Here is a 23,801-nt window from a genome sequence, read left to right as displayed (position 1 = left end):
GCGCAGCGCAGCAAAGGGGGACAATGGAGCAGCACCGATGCTCCTGCAGCTGCGGGGCGTCGTGTTGCACAGGCGGGGATCGGCAGCCGAGGAGCCTGTCGGCCAGGGGCACCAAGGCACTCCTCCCCTTCTCGCCCTACATCCAAGCAATGAACGAGGCCAAGAGCTTCGCCTGGTCTCCTACCAATCCCCATGGCTACTTCCTGGTCTGTATGTAGGCATCCCGCTCGCTGGCCGGCACCTCGCCTTACTCCGCTCCACTCACTGCTTGCAGATGGCAACGGCAGAAAGTGTTCTCTCCTTCGACTTAATCCACGACAAGATCAGGTTGGCGCACTTCTTTTCAATCCAGTCTTACACTTGTATTCCTCGTTTTATTCCCACCCAGGAGCTGCAGGGAGATCCCACCCACAGCTGGGCTGTACAGCAACTTTAGAGGTGGACAAGCACTGAGAAATGCGCTCGCCAAGATGATGCAAAGGACGTTCATGGGTGTTGAGGTGGTGGCCTGTGTCGTCGTCCAACAATCTCTAACACGCTCTCCTCCGTTGCTTGCAGATCGACCCCTCGCACATTTGCATCTCAAGTGGTGTCACAGCGTAAGCTTGTCAAAGAGCCTGGCTAACACCCTCACACACCGCTGTGCCTTTTAACAGTGTGCTCGATCTTTTCTTCTTTGCAACCTGCGACCCAGGAGATGGCTGTTTGATTCCTGCCCCTTACTTCCCAGCGTTTGACAATGACATGAACATTCGAGTAACTTTACAAGCGCTGTCTGGGACCGTTTTCATGCTTGCGTTGCGATGCAGAACGAGGTAGCGCCGCTGCCGGTGCAACCTAAAGACACACATACGTACATTCCTACCATTGCTGAGATGGATGCAGCTGTTGACGAGGCTGCAAAGAGAAACGTCCGCGCCAGAGTTTTGCTCATCACCAATCCTGGCAACCCGCTGGGGACACTGTATCCCGAAGCTACACTCAAGGTACACTTGCTGTTCTGCCATGACATTTCAAGTGTGACACCGGTGGCAGGAGCTTTTGCTATGGGCTGTTCGAAGGGAAATGCATGTCCTTTCGGATGAAATCTACGCCAATTCCAAGTTTGGGTATGCGTTTCGTTTACTTTGGCTCACCTTGTTGTTTGCTCTTCTAAAGCACATCAGAGGACGAGTTTGTGAGCTTGGAGAAGGTGGCGCAAAACGCCGTGGAGGAAAAGCTTCTGTCACCCGAGATGGTTGCCGAGTTTGTCCATACAGCATATGGCATGAGCAAAGATTTCGGGATGAACGGGTTCCGGGTGGGGTGCCTTCACACGAAAAACGGAGACCTTTTGAATGTGAGTAACCTTACCATATAAAAGATAATCCCCGTCTGTAACGAGCGTCTCGCTTCTCTTTTGCAGCTATGGCAAAACATGGGAATGTTTGCAGCCGTGTCCAACGACACACAGCATGCTCTGGCAGTCATGCTCCAAGACGATACCTTTGTTGACTTTTACGTGGAGGAAAACAAGAGGTAAGTTCTTCCTTGTAGTTGCCAAAGCTCAAGCAACTTGTCTGCAGGCGTTTGAAGAATTCCTACAATCTTCTCACAAGTGCGTTCACTTCTGTCAAGCTAAACTACATGCCTGCATGCGCAGCAATGTTTTGTTGGCTGGACCTACGAAGTCTGTTAACCGAGGTAAGGCTTCACAGCAGCTTCTTTTTTGTTCCTGACTTGGTCACTTGAGCCAGTGCACGTTTGAAGCCGAGCGAGCATTATGGAAGGAGATTCTCGAGGACTGTAAGGTGCTCTTGACTCCAGGTAAGTCTAATATGCACAGTTTTCCCTCTCAAATATTTTCACAAAAACAACAGGAGAGGCATGCCACTATGCTGAGCCAGGATTCTTCCGCGTCTGCTATGCGTCCATGCCACCGGAGCACCTGCAGGTTGCTTGCACTCGCTTGACATCATTTGTAGAGAAGAAAAGGCGCAAAAGAAAGTTGTCGAGCGCGTGAGTCACATAGTTTTAAGTTTGATCTTACATCGCGTCTCTCTAAGGAACTAGAATTTGCCGACCATGAGAAGGAAATCTTTCAGAAAATTTTCTACTCGTGCTTCACTCATCGACCTCTCCTTCAACACCCAATTTGAGATGTAGGTGTTTCTCACGCTTTTGAAACTCCGTAATCCCCTTACCGCTGCCCGTAACGCCCACTTTCCCCCTGGGATCGTCGGGAGACTTGAATATACTCTCCTTCTTGCGCCCTGTAAAGAAGCCGACCTGCAAGTAGCTTCAGTCCACTTCCTAGCAATGCAAAGCTCACCTTTTTTGATTTGCCTTTGGCTGTCTGGAACTGCTGCCAAGCATTCTGCCGCTTGTTCTGGGCGACTTCCATCTGCTCCAGCCGAAGCTTGGATTTGAAGGCATGAATCTTCTTCTTCTTGACTTGTCGCTGGAAGAGGCACACGCTGGTGTGTTAGTACGGGGAAACAGACGAGGAACCAGAGACGTACAATTTCCTCAGGGTCGTCAGGTTTTATCTTCAACTTCTGCGGCAGATCTCTAGGAACAACTCCAACGTCGGCTGCCAATGCAATCTTTCGCTTTATGGCTTGCCTGGTTGCCTCGGCTTCCCTTTCCGCCTCCACAAGCTTGTCGTCGTCAAGGTTTACTTGCCTAATGTTGGCGGCATCTACCTGAGCATGCATGCACGAAAGAACGTGAGTGAAGTGTAACCCGTAACGCTAAGTTCACTTGCCTCCTCTTCATTGTTCCACCCGTCGTACATCACCAGGTATCCATTTGGTGTGACGGCGCGAATTGTGCCGTTGTACCTGACAGGAAGTGTCCGTGAGGTTCAGAAACAGAAACAAAGGCTATCGATACCATTCACCGTCTTCGCTCCATACCGCCTGCACCTTGGTTCCAATCGCCATAGTTTCATGTGCCTCTTCCTCCTCGTCCTCCTCGTCCTCCTCGTGTTGCTGCTCTCCTTGCTCCTCCTGCCCATAAGAGTGAGTGCACGAGAGGAGAAAAGGAAGAAGGGAAAACAAAACATGTTGCTGAAGATGCTGCTGCTGATCCTGGTCCTCTGCATCATCAAGGTCCACGTCCACTTGTTTTGCCAATTGGATCACCTGGCAACACACAAGACGGTAACTACGACAGTAATTGGCAGGCGAGGGAAATCGCAGTCCAGATGAGATAGGAGGTTATAAACCCTGGTACTAAGTTAACGGACCAACAATACCCCTTTTGTTTGGTGCCACAGATAAATTCAGCAATCTCCTTCCCTTCTTCTCCTCCAAAACTGTAGTGCCTGAACAAGATACCGGTGATTCCTTTAGGCCACCAGCAAGGCGGGTTTACCACACCTCACGCACACGCTCACGCAGGCGCACAAAGCTATAGGGCAAACGGCTTACCTCTCTCAGTTGCTTGGCCATTTCCTGGTACTCCACATTGTGTGGCTCCTTGGCCAGCAGACGATTCACCTGCAGCAGCCAGCAGCAGCAAGTGAGAGTGGGCGGCCGCCGGCCGGGCAGGGGAAGCACACACCTGTTCCAGCTGCTTCTCGAAATCATCGTCCATGGCGCGCAACGCAACACAGCCACTTGGGCAAACCCTAGGTCATCCGCGAGTGGATCAAGTCTTTATACGTATGTATACTCAATTGAGCGACAGCACGAGAGACACAACACAAATTCGGTTCAGGGCTCCATCACCTCCATCTGGATGTCGGGGTCCTTGAGCGGCACATACTCCCCCATGTAAGCGTCCAGGTGATCCGACAACACCATCCGGTCAATGCTCTCGTGGTGGAACGACTTGACGGAGAAGTAAAAGAGGCTCTGCAGCAGCATCCCCAGCAGGTTGACGAGCGTGAGCAGCGCCACCAGCAGCGCCGCCAGCGACAAGCGAGGCCCAGCCGACGGCAGCCTCGAGTTGGCGCTCACCACCCTGGCGTGGAACAGGGCCGCAATGATTCCCGAGGCGACCATGTGGGTGAAGACGAGGCATGAGCCGACCATCCGCTTGCCCTTCACCACCCGGGCGCTTTTCTTGAGCGCCGCGATGCCATAGTGCTCCTCCAGCACCGTGATGACGCTGGCCAGGTGCCAGATGACGTTGAGGTAGACCTGGAGGGCGAAGAAGGCGAGCGCCAGCAGCAGCAGCAGCGGGAGCAAGAGGGCGGGCACGCTGCCCAGCGCCACCAGCAGCAGCCCAACGGAGACGATGAAGGTGACGTGGTACGCAAACATGATGAGGAACACCCACAAGAAGGTTACCATGAGCCGCTTCCACACCCGGGGCACCACGCCTAGTACCTTGGCCACCGTCACGCTCTTGTCCACGTATATGCATGCTACGCTGTACACCACCGCCGCCGTGGACAGCAGCGAGAAGGCGAGCACGAAGACGAGGTAGGCGAGCAGGAGGGTGCCGAGCCTGCCAAACTCCGAGTAGAGCTCCCTCCGCGTGTGGACGGCGGCGGCGCTGTGGCCATCGCTCCTCTCCACCGCAAGCATCTCCTCGTTGAGCCGTATCCGGTTGAGCAGCGGATCTGTGACGAGCGTGTGCCCCAGCAGCGCAAAAGACAGCGGCAGTACCAGAATCAGCGCAAACCAGGCCATCAATCGGGCATGGCGCACCAGCAGCTTGAACGATTCCTTGAAGAAGCCAAAGAAGCCCAGGAACTGCATCTCCTCCACATCCATGTCCATGCCGCTCTACCGCTCTGCCCTATGACGAACAACGCGCAACCTAGCCTAGGGCTTTGACCCATGGGTGTGCACAAGTTGTGGGAGATATTGGAGCCCGCCAAGGAGCGGGTCCCGCTCGACTTGCTCGTGTAGGCCCTTGCTCCCTCCCTCCCTGATTGTGTTGCTCTACTCACCGCCGCCAAATGCTTGCCCAGGGGACAAGGCGTCTGCATTGATCTGTCATATTGGATCATCCAGCTCAACAAGGTGAATGGCGGCGCTGTCAAGGACAAGCCGCATCTACGGGGCCTGTTTCACAGGATTCGGGCGCTCCTCGCCCTCAACTGCCATCTCATCTTCGTTACTGGTGTGCGCCTCTGCCTCTTGCCCAGGCTACACTTCTTTTAAACCTCACAGTCACGGGCACAGATGGAGCTGTCCCCGCCGCCAAAGCTGGCACCTATGTGCAGCGTCTCGCCAGGGCGCGCCAGCCTCTTCGTCCGCAAAGACAGGTCTGTGCGTCCCTTCATCTCTTGCTGTCGTATGTCACGCAAATGCCCAACCAGGTTGCCGGCCTACCGCTCAAGCGTAACAAGGGCTCACAGTTTGGTCGCATGGTGGAGGACGCCACGGCGCTAGCCACCGCATTTGGTATCCCATGCCTCGTCAGGTACTTCTTTCACTCTCGAAAATATGTTGCTCATTCTTCCAAACACCTATCTAGCCTCGAGGAAGCTGAAGCTCAGTGCGCGGCACTCAATGCTATGGGCTTTGCCGTAAGCTGCTCCGTCTTGTTCTTCCCAAAATGTATAAACAAACATGCGCGCTCCCGCAGGACGCTTGTTTCACCGCGGACTCGGACGCGCTCCTCTTTGGTGCCAAAGTCGTGTATAAGGATATAAGTCTCAAGCCAGGTCAGGTGGTGCTCCATTCAAAATGATAGTCTTCACTTTCTATGCAGGTGAAAGCCACGTTGTAGCATATGACATGACAAAGATCCGAAATGCATTTGGATACGGCAGGAACTCTCTGGTATGCCACGCTAATTTCTTTTCTAACTGATCATCGCACAGATTGCTCTCGGAATCCTGCTGGGATGCGACTATTTTCCTGGCGTGCACGGGTTGGGACCGGTACGCAGCCGTTTTCCTAAGAGTGTCTAGAATGCCACTCGTTTCATTTTACAGGAGAAAGCCCAGCAGATAGTCAAAAAGTTTGGCGAAGACAAAATTCTCGAAGAGATGCTCCGTCAAGGTCCCGTAACGTTGGCTAAGAGGACGTTAAAATGCAAAGATAAAGAAAACTCGACGGTATCTAGCGACGGTAAAAGTAACTAACAAGGCACTGCTTTGTGGCCTTTGACATTGGACGTGTGTAGCAGCTCATGGTTTTTCTGAAGACGACAACATGGCTTGCAAGGCCATATTTGCTTATACCCATCCAAAATGCCACGCCCAAACATCTGAGGCTGTACACAGGCAAGTAAATATGCTGATAAACAAAGACGAGAGCCGGGTTTCTGTTGCAGCGTGCTACTGGGTGGACCTCTCCAAATGGATACCATCAGAAGAATATGCATGCAAGAATTCGAATGGTCTTTTGAGAAAACAGGTCAGCCACGATATCCTTCCTTTACAGGACAGTCTAGTATTGCTAACTTTGATGCAGACGATTACATTCTTCCAAAACTGGCTGAGCGAGACGTGCATAGGATGGCATCCATGCAAGCAGCCAGTTCCGGGGTAAACTTGGCGGGACTTCAATTCAAAATCTCAGAAATTGTCAAGAAGCGGCAGCTTCGGGGCGTGGATCACTACGAAGTGAAATGGGTTGGAAATCCTGACATTCCTAGTAGCGCTGTTCGTGCCGAACTCGTACAGAGGTATGCCACCGTTTTGTTTGTTCATCAGCACCTAACACTGCGCTGCATCCCAGAGCCTACCCCTCCAAGGTCGCAGAGTTCATGGCCAAGTTGGCCCTCAAAGGCGGCAAGAGCACAAGGCGTCCAAATGATTTGGTGACCAGCGACCTGTGTGGAAGGCTGAATAAGATGACGGTGGAAGACGGGAAGACAAGCATGAACAAGATGGCGGTAAAAGACGACTGGAAGACAATGATGGAAGTGAAAGACGACGGGGAGACGCCTTCCATCATCGACGCCTTCCACCACATCAAGCAGAATGACGCTAGTAGGCTGGAGGTGATTGATCTCACGACCCCGCTGGGCAAGGGCATTCATCTCGTTGAAGCCTCAGATAACGATGACGACGACTTAAAGCACCAAGCACGAGTGAGGCAGTTGAAGAGCTTCATTGCTAGCATAAAGTGATGGTCCAATTGAGGTCGCGGTAAGAAAGACAATCTTACAAGCCGGCACAAGTCTGCGAGTGGTTTCATTCCAGGAAGAACCCCACTATGCGGCTATACCCGAAGGACAGGATGACATCCGACCTTTTCACCTCTGGGCCCTTCGTTGCTACTGGAGGGACTTCATCTTGTCCACGCAACACGCGGGCAACGAACGCGTCATAAGTCAAATGCGCTGGGAAGAAGCCGTCTCTGATGAGTTGTGAGAAAATGCGTTGGGCAACTCCCGGGTCCCGTTGCTCCAGTATTCCGTCAATGACAATATTCCAGGTTGCGGGTGTGTAGCTGCAATGCTGCTTCATCTCGCGGAGAAGCAAGCGTGCTTCATCCAGGAGCTCGTTCTTGCACAAGCAGTGAAGGAGCGTGTTGTACGTAATGGCGTCGGGCAGGACGCCTTGGCCCTTCATCTTGTCAATAATCTGCCGGGCTGCTTGCAGGCGATTGTCACGGCAGAGGGCGTGAATGAGGATGGTGTAAGTGGCCACTGAAGGGGAGACGCCGTTGTTTAACATCTCGGCCCACAAGTGCGCCACCCCAGCTTCCTGCTTGGCCCCGGACAAGCCGTGGAGCACGATGTTGTAGAGGGCGAGATCCGGCCTCAGCCCCTGGCCTGTTGCTGCTTGGTACACTTCTTCGACCTTGCTCAGGTCTCCGGCCTTGAAGTAGGCGTGTACGAGGAGAGAGTAGCTCACAAGGGTGGGCTTGTCGATCTCGCTAAACAGCCTTGCAGCTTCACTCAGGTCGTTGAGCTTGAGCAGGCCATAGAGGAAGCTGTTGTACGTGACCGCATCCACCTGACCAAGCCTCTTCACCATCGCCCTCCACACCCGGGCGGCTTCCAGCACTTTGTCCGCCTTGCACAGAAAGTGGATGACAATGCTGTAGGTGCGCTTGTCTGGACGATCCCCGTTGCTCCCAAACATGTGCTCCAGGCAGGTGTAGAACAGAGCCAGAGTGTCCTCCTCCACCGAGTATGACTCTTGCATGGCCTCGGAGAAGAGCGCCTGGCCAAGCTTTCCAAACTCCCGGCGCTGCCGCTCCATGATTGCATGCTTGCATATCCCACTCACGAGCGTATTCTTGTTGTTGATGGAGGGTGTGCACCCTTTGCTGGGCATGCCTCTCAAGAGCGCGAACGCGTCTTCCAGCTTGCCGGCCTTGCACAGGCTATGGATGAGGCAGTTGTATGTGACGGTGTTGGGGCTGCAGCCGGCTGCCTGCATTTGCTGGAGCAGCACCATGGCGGCATCACGCCTGCCCGCCTTGCAAAGCCCGTCAATGACACTGGTGTAGGTGACCACGTTCGGGGGAACCCGCTGCGCTTGCATGGCCCGCATCAGCTCCAGCGCCCGGTCGCAATCGCTTGAGCACAACGCGTGGATAACAGTGGACAAGGTGACAGCATCCGCGCAAGCTGAAGGCCTGCTCTTGCCCAGTACGTCCCATGCCTCGTCCGTTCTCCCGGCTTTGCACAGGCCGCACACCAGAGAGTTGAAGGCGAGGTGGCTGACACGGAAGCCTCTGCTCCTCATCTCCTGGTAGATCTCCACACACGTATCCAGCCTCCCTGATCTGCAGCAGCCCAGAGCCACAAGGTTGTAGGTGACGCGGTCGGCCTGGGCGCGTATGGTCAGGAAAGTCCCAAGAGCGGCCTCCACCTCCCCTGCCTCGACAAAGCCTCGGATGAGCGCGTTGTGGAGCCTCGCGCTCGTGTTGTCGTCATGCATGAGGCCCATGCAGTCGAGGCTGGCCAGGAACGTGGTGGCCGATTCAACCTCACCAGCAAGGCCCAATCCACCAAGAATGGCCTTGCAAATGCGATGTGTGGGAAACAGTCGCGTCGTGTCAACCATAGCTCGGTAAACGGACAGCGCGGTGTCGCATTGACCTGCGTCCATGACAACTCGGATGAGAGCCTCGTAAGTCCTCGCCACTGGGGTGCACGAGAAGTCATCGCTCATCCTCTTCAAGGTGGCCACTGCACCTTTCACATCGCCGGCTCGGCCATAGCACTTGATCACGGTGGAGAAGATGCCTGCGGGTATGTGAAGATGAGCACGCTTGTCCATCTCCTCCATAAGATCCCACATTTGCTCGAACTGCCAAGCCTTGGCCAGGCCCACAATCACCCGGGCGTAGCTGCTGTAGCTCACCTCTGCCTGTGCAGTTGCAGCCCATCTGAGAAACAGGAAGGCGGCGCCGGCGTCGTCCTTGATCTTCTTGACAATGTGAGCAACGAGTCCCTTGGAAAGGCTCAAGTTGAGGCTACCTAGTGCAGCCCGCTTGTCTTCCACACTCAAGCCGCCATTACACAGAATGTTTGTGATCTCGCCGATCTCAGCAATGCCTGTGCCAGAGCTAAACGAAGCCCAACATCTACCTTCTGCTCCTCTCAAGCCCGCAACCCTGTGCTTTCCCAGACGGCCAAGGAGCATCCCCCCATATCCTCTGCTTCGTTTCACATAGAAGGAGCATTACCTAAAACAAAATAATTGTTCTTTTGATCAGTGCCGTGGAACAAATACTGGGGATTGCTGCGAGCGTGCAACGCTGCTCCGAGTTAACAGCCTTGTATCCTGCTGCTGCTGAACCAAGGAAGTGGGAGCACTCGCATCTTCTCTAGCCCTGTCTGTGGTTGGCGTCACCATTGGGCCCCCGTAGAATATCGATGACCCGCTGTACAAGAGCTTGTCGGATGCAGGCCTGAGGGTGTCGGCTACTCCTCTTGCCGCGCCCGTTGCCGCAATGCTGGGAATCGTCGCGTTGTGACTCGTCCGATCCACGCTCTCGCCACCCGATGCTTCATACCCGTCGCTTGTTAGCCACTGCCTCTCTCTGCTGCTGCACTTCTTCTCGTTAACGAGCGGGCTCAGCCGCCCCGAGCCACTCATTGAACAGCTCGGGCTGCTATAACCGCTCCCTATGCCTTTAGCAAGCTTCAACTTGGAGGACGGGGGAAGCCCCGGGGCATACCTCTTCCCATACATCTCAATGTTGCTCAGGCTGCTTCTCGTGCTCACGTTGCTGCTGGTACCATACTCCGTCTCTGATATCTTCACGTCTTTGTGAGAACCAGCTGCCGCTACTGGGCGTAAGGTAGACGAGCTTGCTCTCGCCTTCAGCACCGCCTTGGCAGCCTCGTCCGGGTTTAGCTTGGCCAGCCTCCACGCACTGATCTTGACAGTGCGTTTTTGTGACCTCGACTCTCGCCTGCTAATGGAGCTGACGGTGTCGGGATCTTGCGTCGAGGACAACTTACCAGGCCCCAAATGTGGGACAATCTCATCCTGACAAGGTAAAGAGTATCCCGTCAGTCCAGAGTGCAAACGGCAAGTCATCAAATACCTCGTCCACAAATATTCTGGGAGGTGTACACCAGGCACCCCTGTATTGCAGGCCCAAATTCAACGAGCTGGATACGCTTAAGCCGGTTGCGTTTGAGCTGGTGGGAGATGAAGGAGCACTGGCACCGTCACCGTCGTTTGAAGCACCTTGGCCCTCGCTTTGGGCCCTCATTGCTACCACATACTCGTACGTCGAAATTCCCTGGCAAGATCCAACCACAAGTTTCAGGGAAAGCCAAACGACCGAGAGTAAACAACGGGGAGTACCTTTCGGATTAAAATAACATGGAAGAAGAAGAGCTCCCCGAGCGGTAAAGACGCTAGCAAAGAGACAAGTGTGCAACAGAGCTGCATTTGCAAAAAGAGAGTCAAAAGAGATGGACTCAGGTACGTGCACTACGTTACCACAACAGTTGCAAACGGGGCCCTGGTGAAGCTGTCGCCTAGCTTTCTTGCAATCTCCTCTTGAGTGGCTCTCTTGTTAACAAAGCACTGGACTAAGACGGCCGTCCCCATGCCCCACTCAAGCATAAGCTGCACAAACGATTGAGCTTGAGATGGCAGGATGCGGAGTGTAAGGATGCATGTACCAACCAGGGTGAGGCTGGTAGCCATGAGCGAAACAAAAGTCACGTAGTTCTTCTTCCCCACGCAGTTGTTAAGCCACTGAGACGAGGAAACCACCGTTTGTCTGAGTCCTTTCTAAATCTCAAGCGACCCTACTTACGCGACAGTGGTGGTCGAAGCCGTCAACGCACTTGTCACAGCTCCTGCAATGCTTGCTGAACTTGCGCACCTAGGTAGAAACAATGGTAAATGCCATGCACACATAGCTAAGTCCTGACGATTACCTCGGCATTGCACAGGGTGCAAAAGAGCATGTCCTCGTCGGTCACGGGGTCGGGGCTTGGGCTGCTCCTGCAGCCGTCGTCGGCAGCGAAGCATGCACACACCAGGAAGTGCGGCGCAGGCTGCTCGGGGATCCACCCTCCACCTCCTGCCTCAGCGCTCGAAAACTTGTCTCCGGGCGAGGAGAGGGGCAGCGCTGACAAGACGTGCTTCTTCTCGTATGTGCGGAAGCCCTTGTGACCAGTGAAGATCCCGGAGTCGGACGGATCGATGGCCGAGCAGCGAATGTAGAGCAGAAACACCGCCAAGGCCTAGATGCAAGAGCGTTAGCGGGCGAGCACAAGAGGTGCGAGGGGGATACACATACCACGGGGGTGTAGAGCGCGATTGAAGCGTATTCCAGGCTGCTACTGCCCAGGAAAGGAGCCACAAACACATAGAATGCAATCGCGAGGAGGAAAAAGAGCGTGATGGCAACCACCTGGAATGCAAAGGATGCCATGAGCAGATCTCCAGCCGCCACAAGCCACATACCTGGAACGCATGGGCAGGGAGCTGCCAGCCATGGCGCCGCACCATTGTCAGCGCATCGAGTCAAGGAGGAGGGCCGAGGGAGGAGCGTTACGAAGCGCGAGGCGCCGCCCCTTTTGGTGTGGGAGGGATATATAAGCAGCAGGGAAAAAGAAAAGCCCTTGGAAATATTGTGGTGAGCGGGAAGAGAGCCGTTCGTTGATCCAACCATTGATAGCTAAAATTAAAATATAACCATGTACAGTCGTGTGCGTGGGGGGCGCGCTCGAGTAGTTTATCAAGTTAAATCGCCGACGACAAGCTCAAGGTCGACGGGCACATTCCAATCTTGGCGCAGATCTCGTCGTCATCGAGCACGGCCTCCAGATTTGCCAACACCTGTGGCCCATACTCCAGCACCAGCAGCTTGCACTGCACAGAAACCAACCATGTCACACTCGCCTCCTTTAAAAACCAGCTCGAACTGCCATTACCTCATCCTCATGGTTGTGCAATTTCTGGCAGTTGGCAAGCAGGAATTCAATCAGCTTCTCCTGGTTGGTGATCGATCAAAGCACAAAAGCATTTAAGACGATAGCCTGGAAACGCTCGTTACTACCTGTGTCTCGGGGTCCTGCAGCTTCGTCTTCATCTCCAGAGCTAGGTAGCGACAAAGCGCACAGTTGTTGCGTCCCACACCTTTCACGCCATTCGCCTTGCACACCTCTGATTCCATGCAAAAATGAGCTGGGGACCCGAGCAGCCCTGGACCGAAACGATCCAGCACAGACATGCACTGCCACAAGACATTCAGGTTATGTTGCTACAAGACGAGACGAGGAACTTTACCCTGTCTTGGATCCACTTATGGCTGGAGCATGCAGCCGTGAGCTCTTCACGGATGGCCTCTGGACTCAGCCTGTTACCTGCGGCAAGAGCCTTTGTTGCCAAGAAGTGGCATGCGGAACAACTGGTTGCAGACATTTCCAGGTGTTTGGCCCCAGCGCATATGCCCGTGTCCAGACACATCTTTTGCGGAGTCATGTAGTCTTGTAAAGTGGAGAAGAGAACCGAGACATACTCTTGAGACATCTCGTCGCACTGTCAACAGCAAATCTTTTGAGATAATTGAAAGCCAAGAGATGAAGCACAACATTGCCTTGTCTTTGTATGCCAGGGGAACCTTTGCACAGCCATGAGCCTGGACGAAGTCGACGACAGTCTCCAAATTGTGAGGGCTCGCCAGGAAATCTTGTGCGTCGGTGGCAACGTCCAAGCACTCCTTGCAAAACAAACCTTGCCAATTGGGAAAGAACAATCCGTTAACAAAAGAGGGAAGGAGAGAAAATGGAGCAGAGGCCACCAGAATCGGCTTTGTCAGCTGCTGCAGCCACCACCAAGGCCATTAAAACCACCGCTGCAGGCACCGCCATCGCCATCGCCATCGCCATCGCCATCGCCCCTCCCTAATTCCAAAAGACCTAAACTGTTGCGCGCACGAGACGAGTGGCAGCTTCACTTGGTAAGTTTACAGGAGCACGTAACAAGCTTGTCCAGGAAAGACGCCGTGTCCTTTCTGAGGAGAAGATTAGCCAGGGAATTATTGTCACCATCAAAGTCGGAGCCAGATAGCACCCTGTGAACCTTTGAGACGGTGGCCACATTGCGACCAGCTCCGACACCCATGGCGGTGGCGCCACCCACGGCATTTGCAAGCGTCAGGGTGGTGGTGGCAGGCAAGCCGCAATTGTAGCCCAACACCGCCGCCGCCGCAAAGCTATCACCACAGCCCACTGTGTCGATCACGTCAACCTGTGCATGCAAAACCAGCATGTCAAAGGTGCGCGCAAGGATACAGAGCAGCTACCTTGAATCCTGGGACGTGGTGGCAGCCTTGACGATCCGCCATGAGCGACCCTTGAGCTCCCATTTTCACAATCACCCATTTGGTGTGCATTCCATTGTCCAGGAGAGCTGTGGCAGCAGCGTAGGGATCGTCTATTCCGGTCAGCGTCGCAGCCTGAAACCATCAAGAGGACGGGTTGCGTCACCTCCAACATGATACAAATATCACGTTACCACCTCGTCGGCTGTCAGAAGCAGCACATCGCTGAGTGTAAGGATTCGTTCCAGCGTGCTCCGATCCTGTCTAAACAGCGACTCGCCTCTCGGGCCCGGATCGAAAAAGACGGCGTTGCCCGCCGCGTGAGCGCAGTCCACCGCCGAGAGGATAGCGGAAGGCAGCAGCTCGTCGAAGGCGAAGCCATTGAAATGGAGCGCTTTCGAGTTTTGTATGACGGACTCCGCTTTGGGGGGCAGCTTGTGCATCTTGTCCAGCACTGGAGCCTTGTTGAAGTCGAAACGGCTGGCGATTACACTTTAGCGAGTGACAACAAAGAGCAACTAGAATAGAGGCTCACCTACAAAACGCGTGCTGGTGCTCGGGGTCCACGAGCACCCAACAGACTAGCGTGCTGCCATCAAAGTCGGAGGTCACGTCTGCGCTGATCCTGGCCACGTCCACGCCCTCCTTGTCCAGGATCCTGCTCAAAAACTTGCCAAAGGGCTCGCTTCCAATGTGGCCGATGCTCACGCACTCGAGGCCCAACCTGGCTGCCGCAATGGTGAAGTTGCAAATGCCACCGGCCTCCCACGCACTCTGCTCGCTATGTCACGCATGCTGTGATGTGATCAAAGCCAATACAAGCACAAACCTCGTCGGGCGGGCAGGACTCGAGGTGACGCAGGAATTTGAGCTTGGCAGCTGGGTTGGATGGCGGAAGGCAGGGCACATCGAGGACGATGTCCACACACAGGTTGCCCAGAGTGGCTACATCGGCCTTGCTCCCACACGCACACACAACCGCCGCTTGCCTCCTCCATGGCTTGTCGACGGCGGCGGCACCCAGGCTCGCGGCGCCAGCAGCAGTAGCCGACATTGGCGCTCAAAAGCCCTAGCGCCCAAGGGGGTTTGGCTTTGACTGGGCATATTCCTCTCTCTTTTTCACCTCTCTAGTAGTCACTTGTTGCTGTTGGGCTGGTGTGCTGTCTCTCACGCCTTTTGTTGGGAAAGAGCAACAGTGAGAGGTGGTGACAAAAGCGAGAGCGCGCTTGGCACAGCACAAAGGGTCTTCAAGAAGGGCAAGCTTGTCCACCAGATCCAGAGCTCGCGTGCCCAATTCCCAGGTACGCTGGGGCTTAGGTCATCCGGATCAGGAGAGCAGCATGCGTTGCCGAGGCCACATTGCATGCACTGTCGCAACCAAATACGAATCTGGTGGCTCAACAAGACAAAGGGGCAGCCAAATGCAGGTAGCAGCAGCACTAGAGCATAGATAGAGAGCTGGGGTTTGTAGCGCTTCTCGATTCCCACTCCCCGAATTCCATCTTGTCCCAGTGTCTTCATGGCCAACATACCAGTAACCAACTTCCCCTCTCATCAGCTCAGCAATGGCCTCTACGTCTCAGGTCGTCCCGACCAGCACAAGGAGAAGGCCCCAACCATGACGTCCTCGGCAATGCCGTACACTGGAGGCGATGTCAAAAAATCTGGCGAGCTCGGCAAAATGTTTGACATTGCTGTCGAGGCCTCCAAATCCAAAAAATCTGGCCCGATAGCCTCCGGTGGATCGTTCCGGGGGAGCAGCACCGCTACTGGCGGCACCCCTACAGGGCCTCCCAGATCTGCATTCTCCACCTCCGGCCCGCTCAATTCCGCTGGCATGCCCAGGCAAAACTCTCAAAAGTCCAACTCGGGTCCTCTCACCGGCGGCACCGGCTCCAGATCCGGCAACCTGTCGTCCACGCCTAACCTCAAGACCTCGGGTCCCATCCCCAACCCTCTGAAAACATCCGGCCCGATCAATCTTCCCGCCACAGGCCTCATCACGTCCACTGGCGCTCCACGAAAGGTGTCGGGGCCCCTTGGAGGAGACGCTGGTGCATCCTTCAAGTTGGCAGCAAATACTGGCAGCCAGGCCGTCAACAACCTCAGCCACGACAAGCACTACTCGTACAGCAAGAACATCCCCAGGGCCATCCTGTGGACCGTCATTCCACTCTTTGTCATGGGATTCATCGCTGGAGCTTTCATCCTCGCGGCTGTCAAGAACCCGGTCCTGCTTATTATCATAACCTGCCTCTTCGTGGCAGTGCTGCTCCTGCTGCTGTGGAACACCCTGTGGGGTAAAAAGGCCGTTCTTTCCTTTGCAGACAAGCATCCAGACGCGCAGCTCGCAACCGCAAAAGACGGCCAGTACGTCAAAGTCACAGGAGTAAGTTCTCATCTCATCCGAACATGAATTGAGACTTGTTGTTGTATTGCAGGTGGTCACCTGCGGAAGTGTTCACCTCGAGTCTCCATTTCAGAAGGTCAACCGTTGCATCTACACGTCTGCGAGCCTTCACGAGTACAGAGCGTGGCACTCCAAGCCTGCCAACGACAAGCACCAGCGTTTCACCTGGGGATTGCGCCACCTCGAGGTAAGGCTTTTAGCTTACCAGGCATCGCATTCTCTCAGCCGGCGTTCCCAAACAGAGACACATTGTCGACTTCTACATCTCCGACTTCAACTCCGGGTTTAGAGCCTTGGTGAAAGCCGGCTACAGTGCGCGCGTGTCGCCATACGTGGAGGAGAGCAAGATTGTCGAGGTACCAGCGGGGAACCACAGCGTGCCATCCGACTTCACACAATGGCTCACGGAGCGCAACTTGTCGAGGGACGACCGGAGGATGCGATTGACCGAGGGGTGAGTGACTTGGCCAGCCCCGACTCTGATAAGACTCATCCATTTCTCTCTTGTGCGGACAGATATATCAAGGAGGGTAGCAGTGTGACGGTGATGGGGGTGGTACAGCGGAACGACAACGTTGTCATGATAATCCCACCCCCGGATGCGGTGTCCACGGGGTGCCAATGGCCTCGTCTTCTACTCCCCGTAACCCTCGAAGGCATTGTCGTGACAAGCCAAGAGACGAGTTTCAAAGTGGATGTTGCCTAGTGTTGGACTGCCTCTCGTCTCGTCTCATCTCGTCTCCTACACACGAAAGAACATGTTTGGTGTATATAGACAAAACCATAGCTTGAAGATAACCATACGTTTTCTTTTTCTCTTCTCGGGCTGCTAGGCTATCTTATGGGGCGTTCACCGTGAGCAACGATGCGTCCGGTGGGAAGGATGCTTTCAACTCTACCAAATCTCTCTGGCGGCCACACGACACGAGTCACCCTCGCTTTGAGCAGTGCCATTGGGATCTGCAAACGAGTGTGATCAAGGAAGGTGATCTGCCGTGGATGATGCAAAACTTACGTACCGGCCCCATGTTTCTCGAGTCCAAGCTCACATTGGCATTGTCCCCTTCCACCCAGCAGCGCCCCTTGGGCACTTGAACTAGCTCGCGCTTGCCTGGAACCCTGAGCATGTCGCCTTCCACGGCAATCAGCCTCTTCACCATCCAGTACTGCGGCTCGTGGGGAGACCTTACCAAGAGCGTGTTATACTTGATTTGCCTCTCCGTTTTTTGTTACCTGAGAACCACAACATCCCCTCGAGAGAATCCAAAATCATGGCCCGGGAACTTGTCAAGGAGCAACACATCGCCCTCCATGAGAGACTTCCCGGCTACCAGCGTTGGCTCCATGGAGCTCCCCTGCATGCGCGCCAAACTCACTAGCTCATCCGACACTGCAATGCCGATCATGGCTCCAATGGCGGCCCTCTTGGCCAGGAGCAGTGCCCAGCCCATGTAGGGCTTGATTGCCTGCTTGCTTTTAGGGCACACGCGAGCTCCATGGGTTTCATCGCCCTGCAGCGGTTGCCAGTAGCATTAGGTGTTGCGCATTGTTGTCGGAAAGGCCTCCGCCTCTCGGCCACCACATCCACAGCAAGGATGGCGCTGGGTGACAATGGCGGCTCGGCGGCTCCTCCGGCTCCCTCGTCTGTCATTCACTTCCTTACGCTCTGCCAGCGCCTCAAGGTAAGCGCTTGTTTTCTTGCGTACTCCACCAGCTTGGCGAATCTCGCCCGGACAGCACAGACGACCAAGAGGGCGGGATGGCTCAATCGCGACGTGAAGAACGCCGAGTCCATTGCGGATCATATGCATCGTATGGCGATCATGGCTCTTATAGCCGCTGATATTCCAGGCATTGACAAGGATAGGTGCGTCTTTCTCTGTGCACCAGCCCAGTGCCTCCACTAAACCCCCACACGCAGGTGCGTCAAGATGGCGGTGGTGCATGACATTGCTGAAGGCAAGTACTTCGTTTGCTTCCGGTGCTCACGATGCTTACAATGTCTCTTGTTCCAGCTATTGTGGGTGATATCACCCCAGCTGATGGCATTCCCAAGGACGAGAAAAGCAGGCGAGAGAGAGCAGCCATAGATGAAATGTGTGACATTCTCGAGAATGGCCGTGCTGGTATGTTCGTGCTCACGCTAGCCATGGCTAACTAACCCCCGGCTCATTGTTTATGGCAGCCAGTGAGATCAGAGAGCTCTGGAACGAATACGAATCTAACCTGTCGCCTGAGGCGAAGCTTGTCAAGGATCTAGACAAGGTGAGTTTATCTCGTCTCACGTGATCCACTACTATTACCTTCCTGGGTTATAACACGAAGCAGGTCGAGATGATTCTCCAAGCTTTGGAATACGAGAGCGGTACGTAAGCGTTAGGAATCAGTCGTAAGTGATGATTCAATTGCCTTCCCTGTCACTCGCAGCTCAAGACAAGGAGTTGGATGACTTTTTTATGTCAACTGCTGGTGAGTGTGCTATAGCGTCCGAGATCATTGTCGACGAGTTCTTCTAAAACCTTGTGGGGCGCAGGCAAGTTTCAGACCGATATTGGCAAAGCGTGGGCAGCGGAGATAGTCTCTCGTAGGGAAAAGAGGAGGGAGAAGCTGCATGCTGCCTCAACTTGAGTTTGAAGGTGGAATTTGTACATAACGCTCACGACTCCGTTCAGTGATTCATTACAACCTTAGCTTTGACTGGGCCATCCAAGCTACTGTTCCTCGCCGTGGACTTTGGACCTCTTGATATCATTTTGTTGTGAGCGTGGGGTTGACTTTTGGAAATCTCCACGTTCGTAACATTACATCGACGGAGACTCGGGCACAACGCGCTACACGACGAGGAATTTCAGCGGAAAATAGTTTACTTTCGAAGATTAATGGCAGTGACGGGGGAGCACACAAAGTATTCACAGAGCTCTTCTCCCCGTTTTACAAGTAACAAGCAAGCGGAAACAATTATATACTCCAAATCATCTCCAGCTCCAAGCAAAATTCTCCATGTTCCACGATCACTGCGCTTTGATTTGCAACGTATGGACGTCGAGGAATTGCTTGACGTAATTCTTGCGGGCAATGCTGTCCTCCGCTCGTTGGTGCTGAGTTCTCTCTGGCACCTCAGTGTAGAGGAGCAGGGCCTGGCTCATTGAAAAGAACATTCGTTGTTAAGTGTTGGTGAAACAGAACCCCAACGTACGAACCTCAATGTAATCGCCTGTGTCGAGCGTGAAGCGGTGATACATGCCTGGCGGTAGCACTACCAGATCTCCTTTCTGGACACGGAAACGCACCCATTTGTCATCATAGTCCCGAATGTCCCAGTAGCCTGAGGCAGCGGCATTTAAGCAATTCAAAACTTCAAAAAATGTTTAAATCGGGCATGTACCACTTCCGTCAAGGATGAGCCGTATCTCCTCTTGAGAATGCATGTGTTCTTGAAAGAATCCCCCGACTCGAGCATCAAAATCAGCCATAGCTTCCCGAGATACAGTGATCTTTTCCTGTCCCAGGACGGCAGGAAATTATGAGAAACGATTTCATCCTTCCACTTGAGCGTCTGTCATCTCACCCAGTAGTTATATCCTCGCTCGACTTTAATCTCTTCTAGTTTGGGGTCGCTCTCCCAGTTGTCGGCGTCTAGCTTCCATGTTAAAACGCCAAGACCTGTGTGTGTATGACAAGTTTAAAGCTAAGAACAAAAGAAGGATTTGTCTACTGACTGTGAACGTGAGAAAGCGGCACTGGACGATTGGGCGAGAACTTGTGAGGAAGCTTGGAGTTCTCTTCGTCCCCGGGATTATACTCCCAGGCTTCAATTGATGACTGATACAAATAGACGAATCGAATCTCGTTAGAAGGAGGGAAGACAAAGATATGGATGTTGTAAGTACCTTGTTGCAGTCGGCCATTGCAACTGGCACAAGTGGGAATAGATAGATGTAATATGCTGAAAGAAAGAGCAGAATTGAAATGCCAAGGTGTTGCAAAATTGCGTATAAGGTCTCTGTGTGATTTCGTACAGCTCGAATCGATCTTATTTATAACGTACAAGAGAATGTATTTTGACTTTATTTCGTTCTCAACGGCCACGATGCACAACGGGGACGCGTGGCGCAGCTTCGCTACCTAGCTTGACGCCGGAAGGGAAGGTTAGTTGTAAGCTTTAACAACAAAGTCAACTCAGCAATCACAAAACCCGCGATCTAATCCACCACCTCCGTTCTATCTTGACATTCTCTTGTCTTCCTCCCCCACAAAAGATCCGTCGGCTTGATTCGGAAGGAATGGATCTGTTCCACACGTCGGTGATGGAATCTGGGCGCCGGCACCAACAGATTGCCCTCCCCCCTTGGTTTGCGCATTGTGAGCAATAGAACAAGCCATGTTCCAGGATCAAACGCAACCTCGGATTTCGAGATGACGAGATGAAATTGACTTTTATAAACAACAACGTGCAGGAGATTTTTAGGTCTGTGGCTGTGAGTCGCGCGAGATGAGGAAGTGTAGAGGAAGCCGGGGGCTGGATGTCGGGTTGGCGATCTTCTTCGCGCTCAACGTGCCCCTCGTCTTGTTTGTGGACTCCACGGCCGTACTGCCCATGTCTTGCTTCCCGGCCGCGATCCAGGCGCTCGTCCGGTGGCACATCCGTACGTCCGGTGACTACCTCATGCGCGACAAGCCCCCATTCTTCCTTGGCCTTGTGTTCTGCGAGATCTTCGTGCAGCTCCCACTCTACATTGCCAACGCCATTGCCTTCTACTACGGTAAATCGAGCATTCATCTCTCTCTCTCTCTCTCTCACCATGGCCTCCAGGAAAGCCTTGGGGGAGAACCACCGGCATTATCTATGGAGTTCACACAGCCACAACGATGGTAAGTTTGGATCCACTTTGGCTATGTAATTTGGCTCATTGGTCGACAGATACCAATCTTGTTCGATATTCTGTGCTCTCAAGTCCCAACGAAGTTCCAGCTCTTCAGCATTTACGTGCCCTACCTCATCATCCCGTTGATTGTGCTAGTGCGCCTCATGCCCTACACGTATCCTTTCGCCAAGAAGCGGATCGAGTGATTTCTTCAAAAACCATGAATACCAAAAACCCTAATTTGTTTTGGCTACCCTAGAGCTAGCGATCGATGGGTAAGGCGATGGGAGTAGGTTGGAGCTCACCCAGCAGCTTTGATCTGTGCAGATTACGCTCAAGAACAGGAAATGGAGGTTGAGGCGCTGCAAGCCATTCTCATGGATGATATTCAAGGTATCCTTTTCGAGGATGAGCATGTTCTTTTATGTTCACTACTTAGTACAATTGCAGTGTTAGAGGACACTCAAAGTCCGTCGTACCAGATCAAAATAACATCGGAGGTATGGGTGCGCTTTCCTGCTCGTTTAGGCTCTTGATTTTTAGATATATGAATCTCTGTGCAGGATGAGGGGGAGGCTGGTCAGTTCTTGAATCAATAAATGAGATTTTTCCTTTTTTAACTTTTGTGGTGCAGCTCAGGTAAATCTAATCTTTGCACATACACCAAACTATCCTGACGAGCCACCCCTTTTGGATGTCCGTAGGTGAGCTGCATACTGAGTTCTCCAATTACTGTGTAACGACACTTTTGTGGCAGTGGCAAGGGCGTCAGGGACAGCGAAGCTAAAGAGCTCAAACAAAAGCTCCAAGCAGAGGTTTGCATGCTGTCATCCAGAGTCTGGAATCGCTGGCTTGACAATCCGGGTTTTGCAGGCCACGGAGAGCCTCGGAATGGCCATGATGTACACACTGGCTACTTCAGCAAAGGAATGGCTGTCTCTAAGGTTTGCTCAAGAAGACGAAGGGAGCGGGGAAGATGAAGAAGAGGCACCTGGAATAGACGAGGTTGAATAGATCTTATCAGCTGAATTCTAACACCAGCATGATTCTTTGAAGGTCGTGGAGCCGCATGGGGAGGTGGTAACTGTCGAAACGTTTGTGGCATGGAGAGAAAGATTTGAGGCCGAGCTAGCCCTTGAGAGAGCCAGGTATTGGTTGTCTGTACTCGTTTCCTGTGTCTAGAATCACTTTTCATGTCCCAGGTTGATGCCCGAGTCGGCTCTCACCACCACCAAGGACAAGCGGCTGAGCGGGAGGGCCTGGTTTGAAAGTGGTCGAGCTTCAGCTGTGGTAAACGTATTCTCCTCCTTGGGCTTGGGAGGGTGGCTCAGTGACAGTGCCTTTGAGATGCAGAGAGTTGGCAAACCCGTGGCTGAATCGAGCGAAGAGGAGGCAGAAGAGGACATTGACTTCGATGCCGATTACGATGACGAAGGTACGGGGAATTCGCTCGAGATTTTCAGATTTGGTTTTTAAATGGCTGGCTGTTTTGGCTCTAGACTTGGACGAGGACGACATGCTAGAACACTACCTGTCTCAGAAAGCTACCATCTAAACAGAATGGGAGCAACATTTTATTATCATGGTTTGTATTTTTCTTCTTTGTCTTGGTGGGGGAAGGGAGCGAATTTTTAAGTACATGAGAAGTCCCGTACTTCAAAGAAGGATCTGTTCTTGACAACAATGTCGTACATGTGGATGGTCTTGAACCTGGTGAAGTCTGCGGGCAGAGAGATGAGGTCGACCGAGGAGATCTTGTGGAACTGGATAAGATCGGGCTCTTCGTAGGGGTAGCGCTCCCACCCAAGATCCAAGAGTTTGGCCTCGAGGTGCGCGTAGGAGGAGATGATCTGGTTGCTGGGGACATGCACCAGCACTTTCTTGCGAAGAATTCCGCGCTCGCCGCTGTCGATCGGCTCCATGAGCGGATTGGAGACTAATCTCGCCACTCCATTCTTGAACACCCACACGCCCGACATGATGTTATATGTTGCTCACGCTGCGCACACACGCAATCTCAAAGCCGGCAAAACTGATCGATCGATATACGTGTTTGGCCCGCAGCAAAAAAGAAAGAAAGAGAAAGCAAAGTCTAAACGTTTCTTGTTTCAAGAAAGGTGAAGAGGAGCTTGAAGGGAGAGAAGGGAGAGAGCTATGTAGTCACTCCTGCTAGGGGATGCTAGGCTAGGACCAACAGCAAGACAAGACGCCCTTGCTCCACAACCAAAAAGAAGAATGGAAGGAGGAGCAGCTACTAGGAAATAGATAGTCTAAAAGAACAAGCAGCAACCCTCGTCCAGCCTCTCGCGCGCGTCTCTCAAGTCTTCTAGGCAGGTGAATTTAAACCACAGAACGTCCAGGTGAGATGGGAAGCATCAAGCGCGTGTGTGTCAAGTGTCGCTTTTGATTCGGATGCTGATTACCTACGCCTCTTTCTTCCTGGAAAGAATCTGCGGAAACACCATCAGCATCAATGAGGGCGCGGAGATTGAGAAGGGGCGGCCACGGAAACACGGAATCGCAATTGCAACCGAGAGCGACGGGATTATTCGCACAAAATGGAAAACTTCTCTTCAGCCGGGACTCGTGAGTCGTGAACGCTACCTCAATCCTTGCTACGGCGACGGCGCCACATAGCTCTCAACGCAATTGCTCTTCATTCGTGTGGCGGTGGTGGTGGTGCTGCTGCTGCTGCTGCTCGACTTGCAAATCCTTTAAAAAATCGAGAATTGTTCCTCTCCATCACAACGGTGGATAGAAGAAGAGGAAGCATTGCATTAAACACTTTGCACGTCCTCTACTATGACGTTGTCCACCGGTCCCCGCGCCACGTGGCATGCTCTTTCCCGCTTCTTTGCAACAAGAATGGAAGCAAGAAAG

The 23,801-nt window shown here is 53.3% G+C and overlaps 15 protein-coding genes across 25 annotated transcripts; 6 read left to right on the top strand and 9 right to left on the bottom strand.

The window, feature by feature from the left end:
* Positions 1 to 2: 2 nt before the first annotated feature.
* On the top strand, positions 3 to 2,037 carry LOC9659537 (1-aminocyclopropane-1-carboxylate synthase). Its single transcript, XM_024674149.1, has 12 exons — positions 3 to 206; positions 275 to 327; positions 389 to 500; positions 559 to 599; positions 657 to 756; positions 810 to 986; positions 1,036 to 1,109; positions 1,159 to 1,339; positions 1,406 to 1,518; positions 1,566 to 1,683; positions 1,737 to 1,806; positions 1,860 to 2,037. Exons 1-12 carry the CDS (start codon positions 24 to 26, stop codon positions 2,000 to 2,002), a joined length of 1,365 nt encoding a protein of 454 aa, XP_024529917.1. The 5' UTR covers positions 3 to 23; the 3' UTR covers positions 2,003 to 2,037.
* On the bottom strand, positions 1,966 to 3,690 carry LOC9659536 (survival of motor neuron-related-splicing factor 30). 4 transcript variants are annotated; one of them, XM_024674156.1, is made up of 8 exons: positions 3,547 to 3,688; positions 3,414 to 3,482; positions 3,045 to 3,125; positions 2,875 to 2,990; positions 2,747 to 2,822; positions 2,502 to 2,684; positions 2,312 to 2,440; positions 1,974 to 2,268 (listed from the first exon to the last, which is right to left on the bottom strand). In XM_024674156.1, exons 1-8 carry the CDS (start codon positions 3,577 to 3,579, stop codon positions 2,104 to 2,106), a joined length of 852 nt encoding a protein of 283 aa, XP_024529924.1. In that variant the 5' UTR covers positions 3,580 to 3,688; the 3' UTR covers positions 1,974 to 2,103. The 4 variants fall into 4 exon arrangements, with proteins under 4 accessions (XP_024529922.1, XP_024529924.1, XP_024529923.1 ...); XM_024674155.1 differs by having other exon boundaries at positions 1,984 to 2,252; positions 3,547 to 3,690; XM_024674154.1 differs by having other exon boundaries at positions 1,966 to 2,268; positions 2,875 to 3,125; positions 3,547 to 3,690.
* Positions 3,622 to 4,831, bottom strand: LOC9660321. Its single transcript, XM_024674151.1, has one exon. It carries the CDS (start codon positions 4,710 to 4,712, stop codon positions 3,699 to 3,701), a length of 1,014 nt encoding a protein of 337 aa, XP_024529919.1. The 5' UTR covers positions 4,713 to 4,831; the 3' UTR covers positions 3,622 to 3,698.
* On the top strand, positions 4,747 to 7,366 carry LOC9659535 (flap endonuclease GEN-like 2). Of its 5 annotated transcripts, XM_024674144.1 has the most exons (14): positions 4,747 to 4,840; positions 4,907 to 5,058; positions 5,121 to 5,203; positions 5,258 to 5,361; positions 5,416 to 5,467; positions 5,527 to 5,605; positions 5,653 to 5,723; positions 5,765 to 5,824; positions 5,879 to 6,020; positions 6,070 to 6,169; positions 6,220 to 6,302; positions 6,360 to 6,573; positions 6,627 to 7,039; positions 7,094 to 7,176. In XM_024674144.1, exons 1-13 carry the CDS (start codon positions 4,773 to 4,775, stop codon positions 7,018 to 7,020), a joined length of 1,602 nt encoding a protein of 533 aa, XP_024529912.1. In that variant the 5' UTR covers positions 4,747 to 4,772; the 3' UTR covers positions 7,021 to 7,039; positions 7,094 to 7,176. The 5 variants fall into 5 exon arrangements, with proteins under 5 accessions (XP_024529912.1, XP_024529915.1, XP_024529914.1 ...); XM_024674147.1 differs by having other exon boundaries at positions 5,879 to 6,014; positions 6,073 to 6,169; positions 6,627 to 7,366; XM_024674146.1 differs by having other exon boundaries at positions 5,879 to 6,014; positions 6,627 to 7,366.
* Positions 7,085 to 9,493, bottom strand: LOC9659534 (pentatricopeptide repeat-containing protein At1g12300, mitochondrial). Its single transcript, XM_024674464.1, has one exon. The coding sequence runs from the start codon at positions 9,491 to 9,493 to the stop codon at positions 7,085 to 7,087; it is 2,409 nt and encodes an 802-aa protein (XP_024530232.1).
* A 44-nt stretch (positions 9,494 to 9,537) lies between these two features.
* Positions 9,538 to 11,939, bottom strand: LOC9659533 (protein S-acyltransferase 21). The gene is made up of 9 exons (XM_002969259.2): positions 11,786 to 11,939; positions 11,619 to 11,732; positions 11,254 to 11,562; positions 11,130 to 11,198; positions 10,997 to 11,068; positions 10,808 to 10,936; positions 10,670 to 10,750; positions 10,404 to 10,604; positions 9,538 to 10,345 (listed from the first exon to the last, which is right to left on the bottom strand). The coding sequence occupies exons 1-9, from the start codon at positions 11,828 to 11,830 to the stop codon at positions 9,563 to 9,565; spliced, it is 1,803 nt and encodes a 600-aa protein (XP_002969305.2). The 5' UTR covers positions 11,831 to 11,939; the 3' UTR covers positions 9,538 to 9,562.
* Positions 11,940 to 11,980: 41 nt separating this feature from the next.
* On the bottom strand, positions 11,981 to 13,309 carry LOC112346083. The gene is made up of 6 exons (XM_024674157.1): positions 13,125 to 13,309; positions 12,921 to 13,057; positions 12,611 to 12,862; positions 12,381 to 12,557; positions 12,256 to 12,315; positions 11,981 to 12,193 (listed from the first exon to the last, which is right to left on the bottom strand). The coding sequence occupies exons 1-6, from the start codon at positions 13,216 to 13,218 to the stop codon at positions 12,065 to 12,067; spliced, it is 849 nt and encodes a 282-aa protein (XP_024529925.1). The 5' UTR covers positions 13,219 to 13,309; the 3' UTR covers positions 11,981 to 12,064.
* On the bottom strand, positions 13,265 to 14,735 carry LOC9660320 (probable fructokinase-4). Of its 2 annotated transcripts, none has more exons than XM_002969258.2 (5): positions 14,476 to 14,735; positions 14,182 to 14,420; positions 13,844 to 14,126; positions 13,629 to 13,781; positions 13,265 to 13,573 (listed from the first exon to the last, which is right to left on the bottom strand). In XM_002969258.2, exons 1-5 carry the CDS (start codon positions 14,698 to 14,700, stop codon positions 13,277 to 13,279), a joined length of 1,197 nt encoding a protein of 398 aa, XP_002969304.2. In that variant the 5' UTR covers positions 14,701 to 14,735; the 3' UTR covers positions 13,265 to 13,276. The 2 variants fall into 2 exon arrangements, with proteins under 2 accessions (XP_002969304.2, XP_024529918.1); XM_024674150.1 differs by having other exon boundaries at positions 14,182 to 14,427; positions 14,476 to 14,658.
* An 11-nt stretch (positions 14,736 to 14,746) lies between these two features.
* LOC9659532 (uncharacterized membrane protein At1g16860) lies at positions 14,747 to 16,872 on the top strand. Its single transcript, XM_024674148.1, has 4 exons — positions 14,747 to 16,035; positions 16,088 to 16,243; positions 16,299 to 16,510; positions 16,573 to 16,872. Exons 1-4 carry the CDS (start codon positions 15,166 to 15,168, stop codon positions 16,760 to 16,762), a joined length of 1,428 nt encoding a protein of 475 aa, XP_024529916.1. The 5' UTR covers positions 14,747 to 15,165; the 3' UTR covers positions 16,763 to 16,872.
* Positions 16,811 to 17,530, bottom strand: LOC9660319 (mitochondrial inner membrane protease subunit 2). The gene is made up of 3 exons (XM_002969257.2): positions 17,290 to 17,530; positions 17,076 to 17,241; positions 16,811 to 17,016 (listed from the first exon to the last, which is right to left on the bottom strand). The coding sequence occupies exons 1-3, from the start codon at positions 17,505 to 17,507 to the stop codon at positions 16,891 to 16,893; spliced, it is 510 nt and encodes a 169-aa protein (XP_002969303.1). The 5' UTR covers positions 17,508 to 17,530; the 3' UTR covers positions 16,811 to 16,890.
* On the top strand, positions 17,530 to 18,761 carry LOC9659531 (HD domain-containing protein 2). Its single transcript, XM_024674159.1, has 8 exons — positions 17,530 to 17,738; positions 17,799 to 17,923; positions 17,978 to 18,015; positions 18,072 to 18,182; positions 18,242 to 18,321; positions 18,385 to 18,421; positions 18,484 to 18,525; positions 18,590 to 18,761. Exons 1-8 carry the CDS (start codon positions 17,553 to 17,555, stop codon positions 18,682 to 18,684), a joined length of 714 nt encoding a protein of 237 aa, XP_024529927.1. The 5' UTR covers positions 17,530 to 17,552; the 3' UTR covers positions 18,685 to 18,761.
* A 218-nt stretch (positions 18,762 to 18,979) lies between these two features.
* Positions 18,980 to 20,049, bottom strand: LOC9660318 (1,2-dihydroxy-3-keto-5-methylthiopentene dioxygenase). Its single transcript, XM_002969256.2, has 6 exons — positions 19,947 to 20,049; positions 19,776 to 19,878; positions 19,625 to 19,719; positions 19,442 to 19,556; positions 19,257 to 19,381; positions 18,980 to 19,193 (listed from the first exon to the last, which is right to left on the bottom strand). Exons 1-6 carry the CDS (start codon positions 19,962 to 19,964, stop codon positions 19,068 to 19,070), a joined length of 582 nt encoding a protein of 193 aa, XP_002969302.1. The 5' UTR covers positions 19,965 to 20,049; the 3' UTR covers positions 18,980 to 19,067.
* Positions 20,050 to 20,518: 469 nt separating this feature from the next.
* LOC9659530 (sigma intracellular receptor 2) lies at positions 20,519 to 21,172 on the top strand. Its single transcript, XM_002969481.2, has 3 exons — positions 20,519 to 20,819; positions 20,870 to 20,928; positions 20,978 to 21,172. The coding sequence occupies exons 1-3, from the start codon at positions 20,549 to 20,551 to the stop codon at positions 21,125 to 21,127; spliced, it is 480 nt and encodes a 159-aa protein (XP_002969527.1). The 5' UTR covers positions 20,519 to 20,548; the 3' UTR covers positions 21,128 to 21,172.
* LOC112346136 (RWD domain-containing protein 1-like) lies at positions 21,081 to 22,520 on the top strand. 3 transcript variants are annotated; one of them, XM_024674352.1, is made up of 11 exons: positions 21,081 to 21,196; positions 21,249 to 21,314; positions 21,372 to 21,421; positions 21,485 to 21,500; positions 21,556 to 21,625; positions 21,679 to 21,736; positions 21,795 to 21,926; positions 21,978 to 22,069; positions 22,124 to 22,217; positions 22,275 to 22,356; positions 22,421 to 22,520. In XM_024674352.1, exons 1-11 carry the CDS (start codon positions 21,193 to 21,195, stop codon positions 22,474 to 22,476), a joined length of 720 nt encoding a protein of 239 aa, XP_024530120.1. In that variant the 5' UTR covers positions 21,081 to 21,192; the 3' UTR covers positions 22,477 to 22,520. The 3 variants fall into 3 exon arrangements, with proteins under 3 accessions (XP_024530120.1, XP_024530121.1, XP_024530122.1); XM_024674353.1 differs by having other exon boundaries at positions 21,089 to 21,196; positions 22,124 to 22,211; XM_024674354.1 differs by lacking the exons at positions 21,081 to 21,196; positions 21,249 to 21,314 and having other exon boundaries at positions 21,561 to 21,625.
* Positions 22,474 to 23,768, bottom strand: LOC9659529 (flowering-promoting factor 1-like protein 1). Its single transcript, XM_024674356.1, has 2 exons — positions 23,526 to 23,768; positions 22,474 to 23,371 (listed from the first exon to the last, which is right to left on the bottom strand). Exon 2 carries the CDS (start codon positions 22,898 to 22,900, stop codon positions 22,553 to 22,555), a length of 348 nt encoding a protein of 115 aa, XP_024530124.1. The 5' UTR covers positions 22,901 to 23,371; positions 23,526 to 23,768; the 3' UTR covers positions 22,474 to 22,552.
* Positions 23,769 to 23,801: the final 33 nt, after the last annotated feature.

Source organism: Selaginella moellendorffii, unplaced genomic scaffold (assembly GCF_000143415.4).
Source record: "Selaginella moellendorffii unplaced genomic scaffold, v1.0 SELMOscaffold_12, whole genome shotgun sequence".
NCBI classification, from domain to species: Eukaryota; Viridiplantae; Streptophyta; class Lycopodiopsida; order Selaginellales; family Selaginellaceae; genus Selaginella; species Selaginella moellendorffii.
The sequence above is the reverse complement of the archived record's forward strand: the minus strand, read 5'-3'. Positions and strand labels throughout refer to the sequence as shown.

What these genes read in the sequence shown, in the direction of transcription:
- LOC9660318 (XM_002969256.2), bottom strand. An exon ending in GCTCATCCTTGACGGAAGTG is followed by an intron (nt 19,382 to 19,441) that starts GTACATGCCCGA and finishes CCGCTGCCTCAG; the next exon opens with GCTACTGGGACATTCGGGAC. An exon ending in ACACAGGCGATTACATTGAG is followed by an intron (nt 19,194 to 19,256) that starts GTTCGTACGTTG and finishes TCAATGAGCCAG; the next exon opens with GCCCTGCTCCTCTACACTGA.
- LOC9659533 (XM_002969259.2), bottom strand. Translation starts at nt 11,830, where the DNA reads ATGGTGCGGCGCCATGGCTGGCAGCTCCCTGCCCATGCGTTCCAG. An exon ending in TCGCGCTCTACACCCCCGTG is followed by an intron (nt 11,563 to 11,618) that starts GTATGTGTATCC and finishes TCTTGCATCTAG; the next exon opens with GCCTTGGCGGTGTTTCTGCT. An exon ending in CCAGAATATTTGTGGACGAG is followed by an intron (nt 10,346 to 10,403) that starts GTATTTGATGAC and finishes TTACCTTGTCAG; the next exon opens with GATGAGATTGTCCCACATTT.
- LOC9659534 (XM_024674464.1), bottom strand. Translation starts at nt 9,493, where the DNA reads ATGCTCCTTGGCCGTCTGGGAAAGCACAGGGTTGCGGGCTTGAGAGGA.
- LOC9660321 (XM_024674151.1), bottom strand. Translation starts at nt 4,712, where the DNA reads ATGGACATGGATGTGGAGGAGATGCAGTTCCTGGGCTTCTTTGGCTTC.
- LOC9659531 (XM_024674159.1), top strand. Translation starts at nt 17,553, where the DNA reads ATGGGTTTCATCGCCCTGCAGCGGTTGCCAGTAGCATTAGGTGTTGCG. An exon ending in CCAGGCATTGACAAGGATAG is followed by an intron (nt 17,924 to 17,977) that starts GTGCGTCTTTCT and finishes CCCCACACGCAG; the next exon opens with GTGCGTCAAGATGGCGGTGG. An exon ending in AGCTTTGGAATACGAGAGCG is followed by an intron (nt 18,422 to 18,483) that starts GTACGTAAGCGT and finishes TGTCACTCGCAG; the next exon opens with CTCAAGACAAGGAGTTGGAT.
- LOC9659532 (XM_024674148.1), top strand. Translation starts at nt 15,166, where the DNA reads ATGGCCAACATACCAGTAACCAACTTCCCCTCTCATCAGCTCAGCAAT. An exon ending in AGTACGTCAAAGTCACAGGA is followed by an intron (nt 16,036 to 16,087) that starts GTAAGTTCTCAT and finishes GTTGTATTGCAG; the next exon opens with GTGGTCACCTGCGGAAGTGT. An exon ending in GGGGATTGCGCCACCTCGAG is followed by an intron (nt 16,244 to 16,298) that starts GTAAGGCTTTTA and finishes GTTCCCAAACAG; the next exon opens with AGACACATTGTCGACTTCTA.
- LOC112346083 (XM_024674157.1), bottom strand. Translation starts at nt 13,218, where the DNA reads ATGGCGATGGCGATGGCGATGGCGATGGCGGTGCCTGCAGCGGTGGTT. An exon ending in AGCTGACAAAGCCGATTCTG is followed by an intron (nt 13,058 to 13,124) that starts GTGGCCTCTGCT and finishes CCAATTGGCAAG; the next exon opens with GTTTGTTTTGCAAGGAGTGC. An exon ending in ATAAGTGGATCCAAGACAGG is followed by an intron (nt 12,558 to 12,610) that starts GTAAAGTTCCTC and finishes GTCTTGTGGCAG; the next exon opens with TGCATGTCTGTGCTGGATCG.
- LOC9660320 (XM_002969258.2), bottom strand. Translation starts at nt 14,700, where the DNA reads ATGTCGGCTACTGCTGCTGGCGCCGCGAGCCTGGGTGCCGCCGCCGTC. An exon ending in AGTCCTGCCCGCCCGACGAG is followed by an intron (nt 14,421 to 14,475) that starts GTTTGTGCTTGT and finishes CATAGCGAGCAG; the next exon opens with AGTGCGTGGGAGGCCGGTGG. An exon ending in TGCTTCTGACAGCCGACGAG is followed by an intron (nt 13,782 to 13,843) that starts GTGGTAACGTGA and finishes TGATGGTTTCAG; the next exon opens with GCTGCGACGCTGACCGGAAT.
- LOC9659536 (XM_024674152.1), bottom strand. Translation starts at nt 3,579, where the DNA reads ATGGACGATGATTTCGAGAAGCAGCTGGAACAG. An exon ending in TGGAGCGAAGACGGTGAATG is followed by an intron (nt 2,823 to 2,874) that starts GTATCGATAGCC and finishes ACTTCCTGTCAG; the next exon opens with GTACAACGGCACAATTCGCG. An exon ending in CTGACGACCCTGAGGAAATT is followed by an intron (nt 2,441 to 2,501) that starts GTACGTCTCTGG and finishes TGCCTCTTCCAG; the next exon opens with CGACAAGTCAAGAAGAAGAA.
- LOC9659537 (XM_024674149.1), top strand. Translation starts at nt 24, where the DNA reads ATGGAGCAGCACCGATGCTCCTGCAGCTGCGGGGCGTCGTGTTGCACA. An exon ending in TTAATCCACGACAAGATCAG is followed by an intron (nt 328 to 388) that starts GTTGGCGCACTT and finishes ATTCCCACCCAG; the next exon opens with GAGCTGCAGGGAGATCCCAC. An exon ending in TACGCCAATTCCAAGTTTGG is followed by an intron (nt 1,110 to 1,158) that starts GTATGCGTTTCG and finishes GCTCTTCTAAAG; the next exon opens with CACATCAGAGGACGAGTTTG.
- LOC112346136 (XM_024674352.1), top strand. An exon ending in AGGCACCTGGAATAGACGAG is followed by an intron (nt 21,927 to 21,977) that starts GTTGAATAGATC and finishes GATTCTTTGAAG; the next exon opens with GTCGTGGAGCCGCATGGGGA. An exon ending in GAGCTTCAGCTGTGGTAAAC is followed by an intron (nt 22,218 to 22,274) that starts GTATTCTCCTCC and finishes TTTGAGATGCAG; the next exon opens with AGAGTTGGCAAACCCGTGGC.
- LOC9659535 (XM_024674143.1), top strand. Translation starts at nt 4,773, where the DNA reads ATGGGTGTGCACAAGTTGTGGGAGATATTGGAGCCCGCCAAGGAGCGG. An exon ending in GATACGGCAGGAACTCTCTG is followed by an intron (nt 5,724 to 5,764) that starts GTATGCCACGCT and finishes ATCATCGCACAG; the next exon opens with ATTGCTCTCGGAATCCTGCT. An exon ending in GGTATCTAGCGACGGTAAAA is followed by an intron (nt 6,021 to 6,069) that starts GTAACTAACAAG and finishes GGACGTGTGTAG; the next exon opens with CAGCTCATGGTTTTTCTGAA.
- LOC9660319 (XM_002969257.2), bottom strand. Translation starts at nt 17,507, where the DNA reads ATGGGCTGGGCACTGCTCCTGGCCAAGAGGGCCGCCATTGGAGCCATG. An exon ending in GGGGATGTTGTGGTTCTCAG is followed by an intron (nt 17,242 to 17,289) that starts GTAACAAAAAAC and finishes GCTCTTGGTAAG; the next exon opens with GTCTCCCCACGAGCCGCAGT. An exon ending in ACTCGAGAAACATGGGGCCG is followed by an intron (nt 17,017 to 17,075) that starts GTACGTAAGTTT and finishes ACTCGTTTGCAG; the next exon opens with ATCCCAATGGCACTGCTCAA.
- LOC9659529 (XM_024674356.1), bottom strand. Translation starts at nt 22,900, where the DNA reads ATGTCGGGCGTGTGGGTGTTCAAGAATGGAGTGGCGAGATTAGTCTCC.
- LOC9659530 (XM_002969481.2), top strand. Translation starts at nt 20,549, where the DNA reads ATGAGGAAGTGTAGAGGAAGCCGGGGGCTGGATGTCGGGTTGGCGATC. An exon ending in CGCCATTGCCTTCTACTACG is followed by an intron (nt 20,820 to 20,869) that starts GTAAATCGAGCA and finishes CATGGCCTCCAG; the next exon opens with GAAAGCCTTGGGGGAGAACC. An exon ending in TTCACACAGCCACAACGATG is followed by an intron (nt 20,929 to 20,977) that starts GTAAGTTTGGAT and finishes ATTGGTCGACAG; the next exon opens with ATACCAATCTTGTTCGATAT.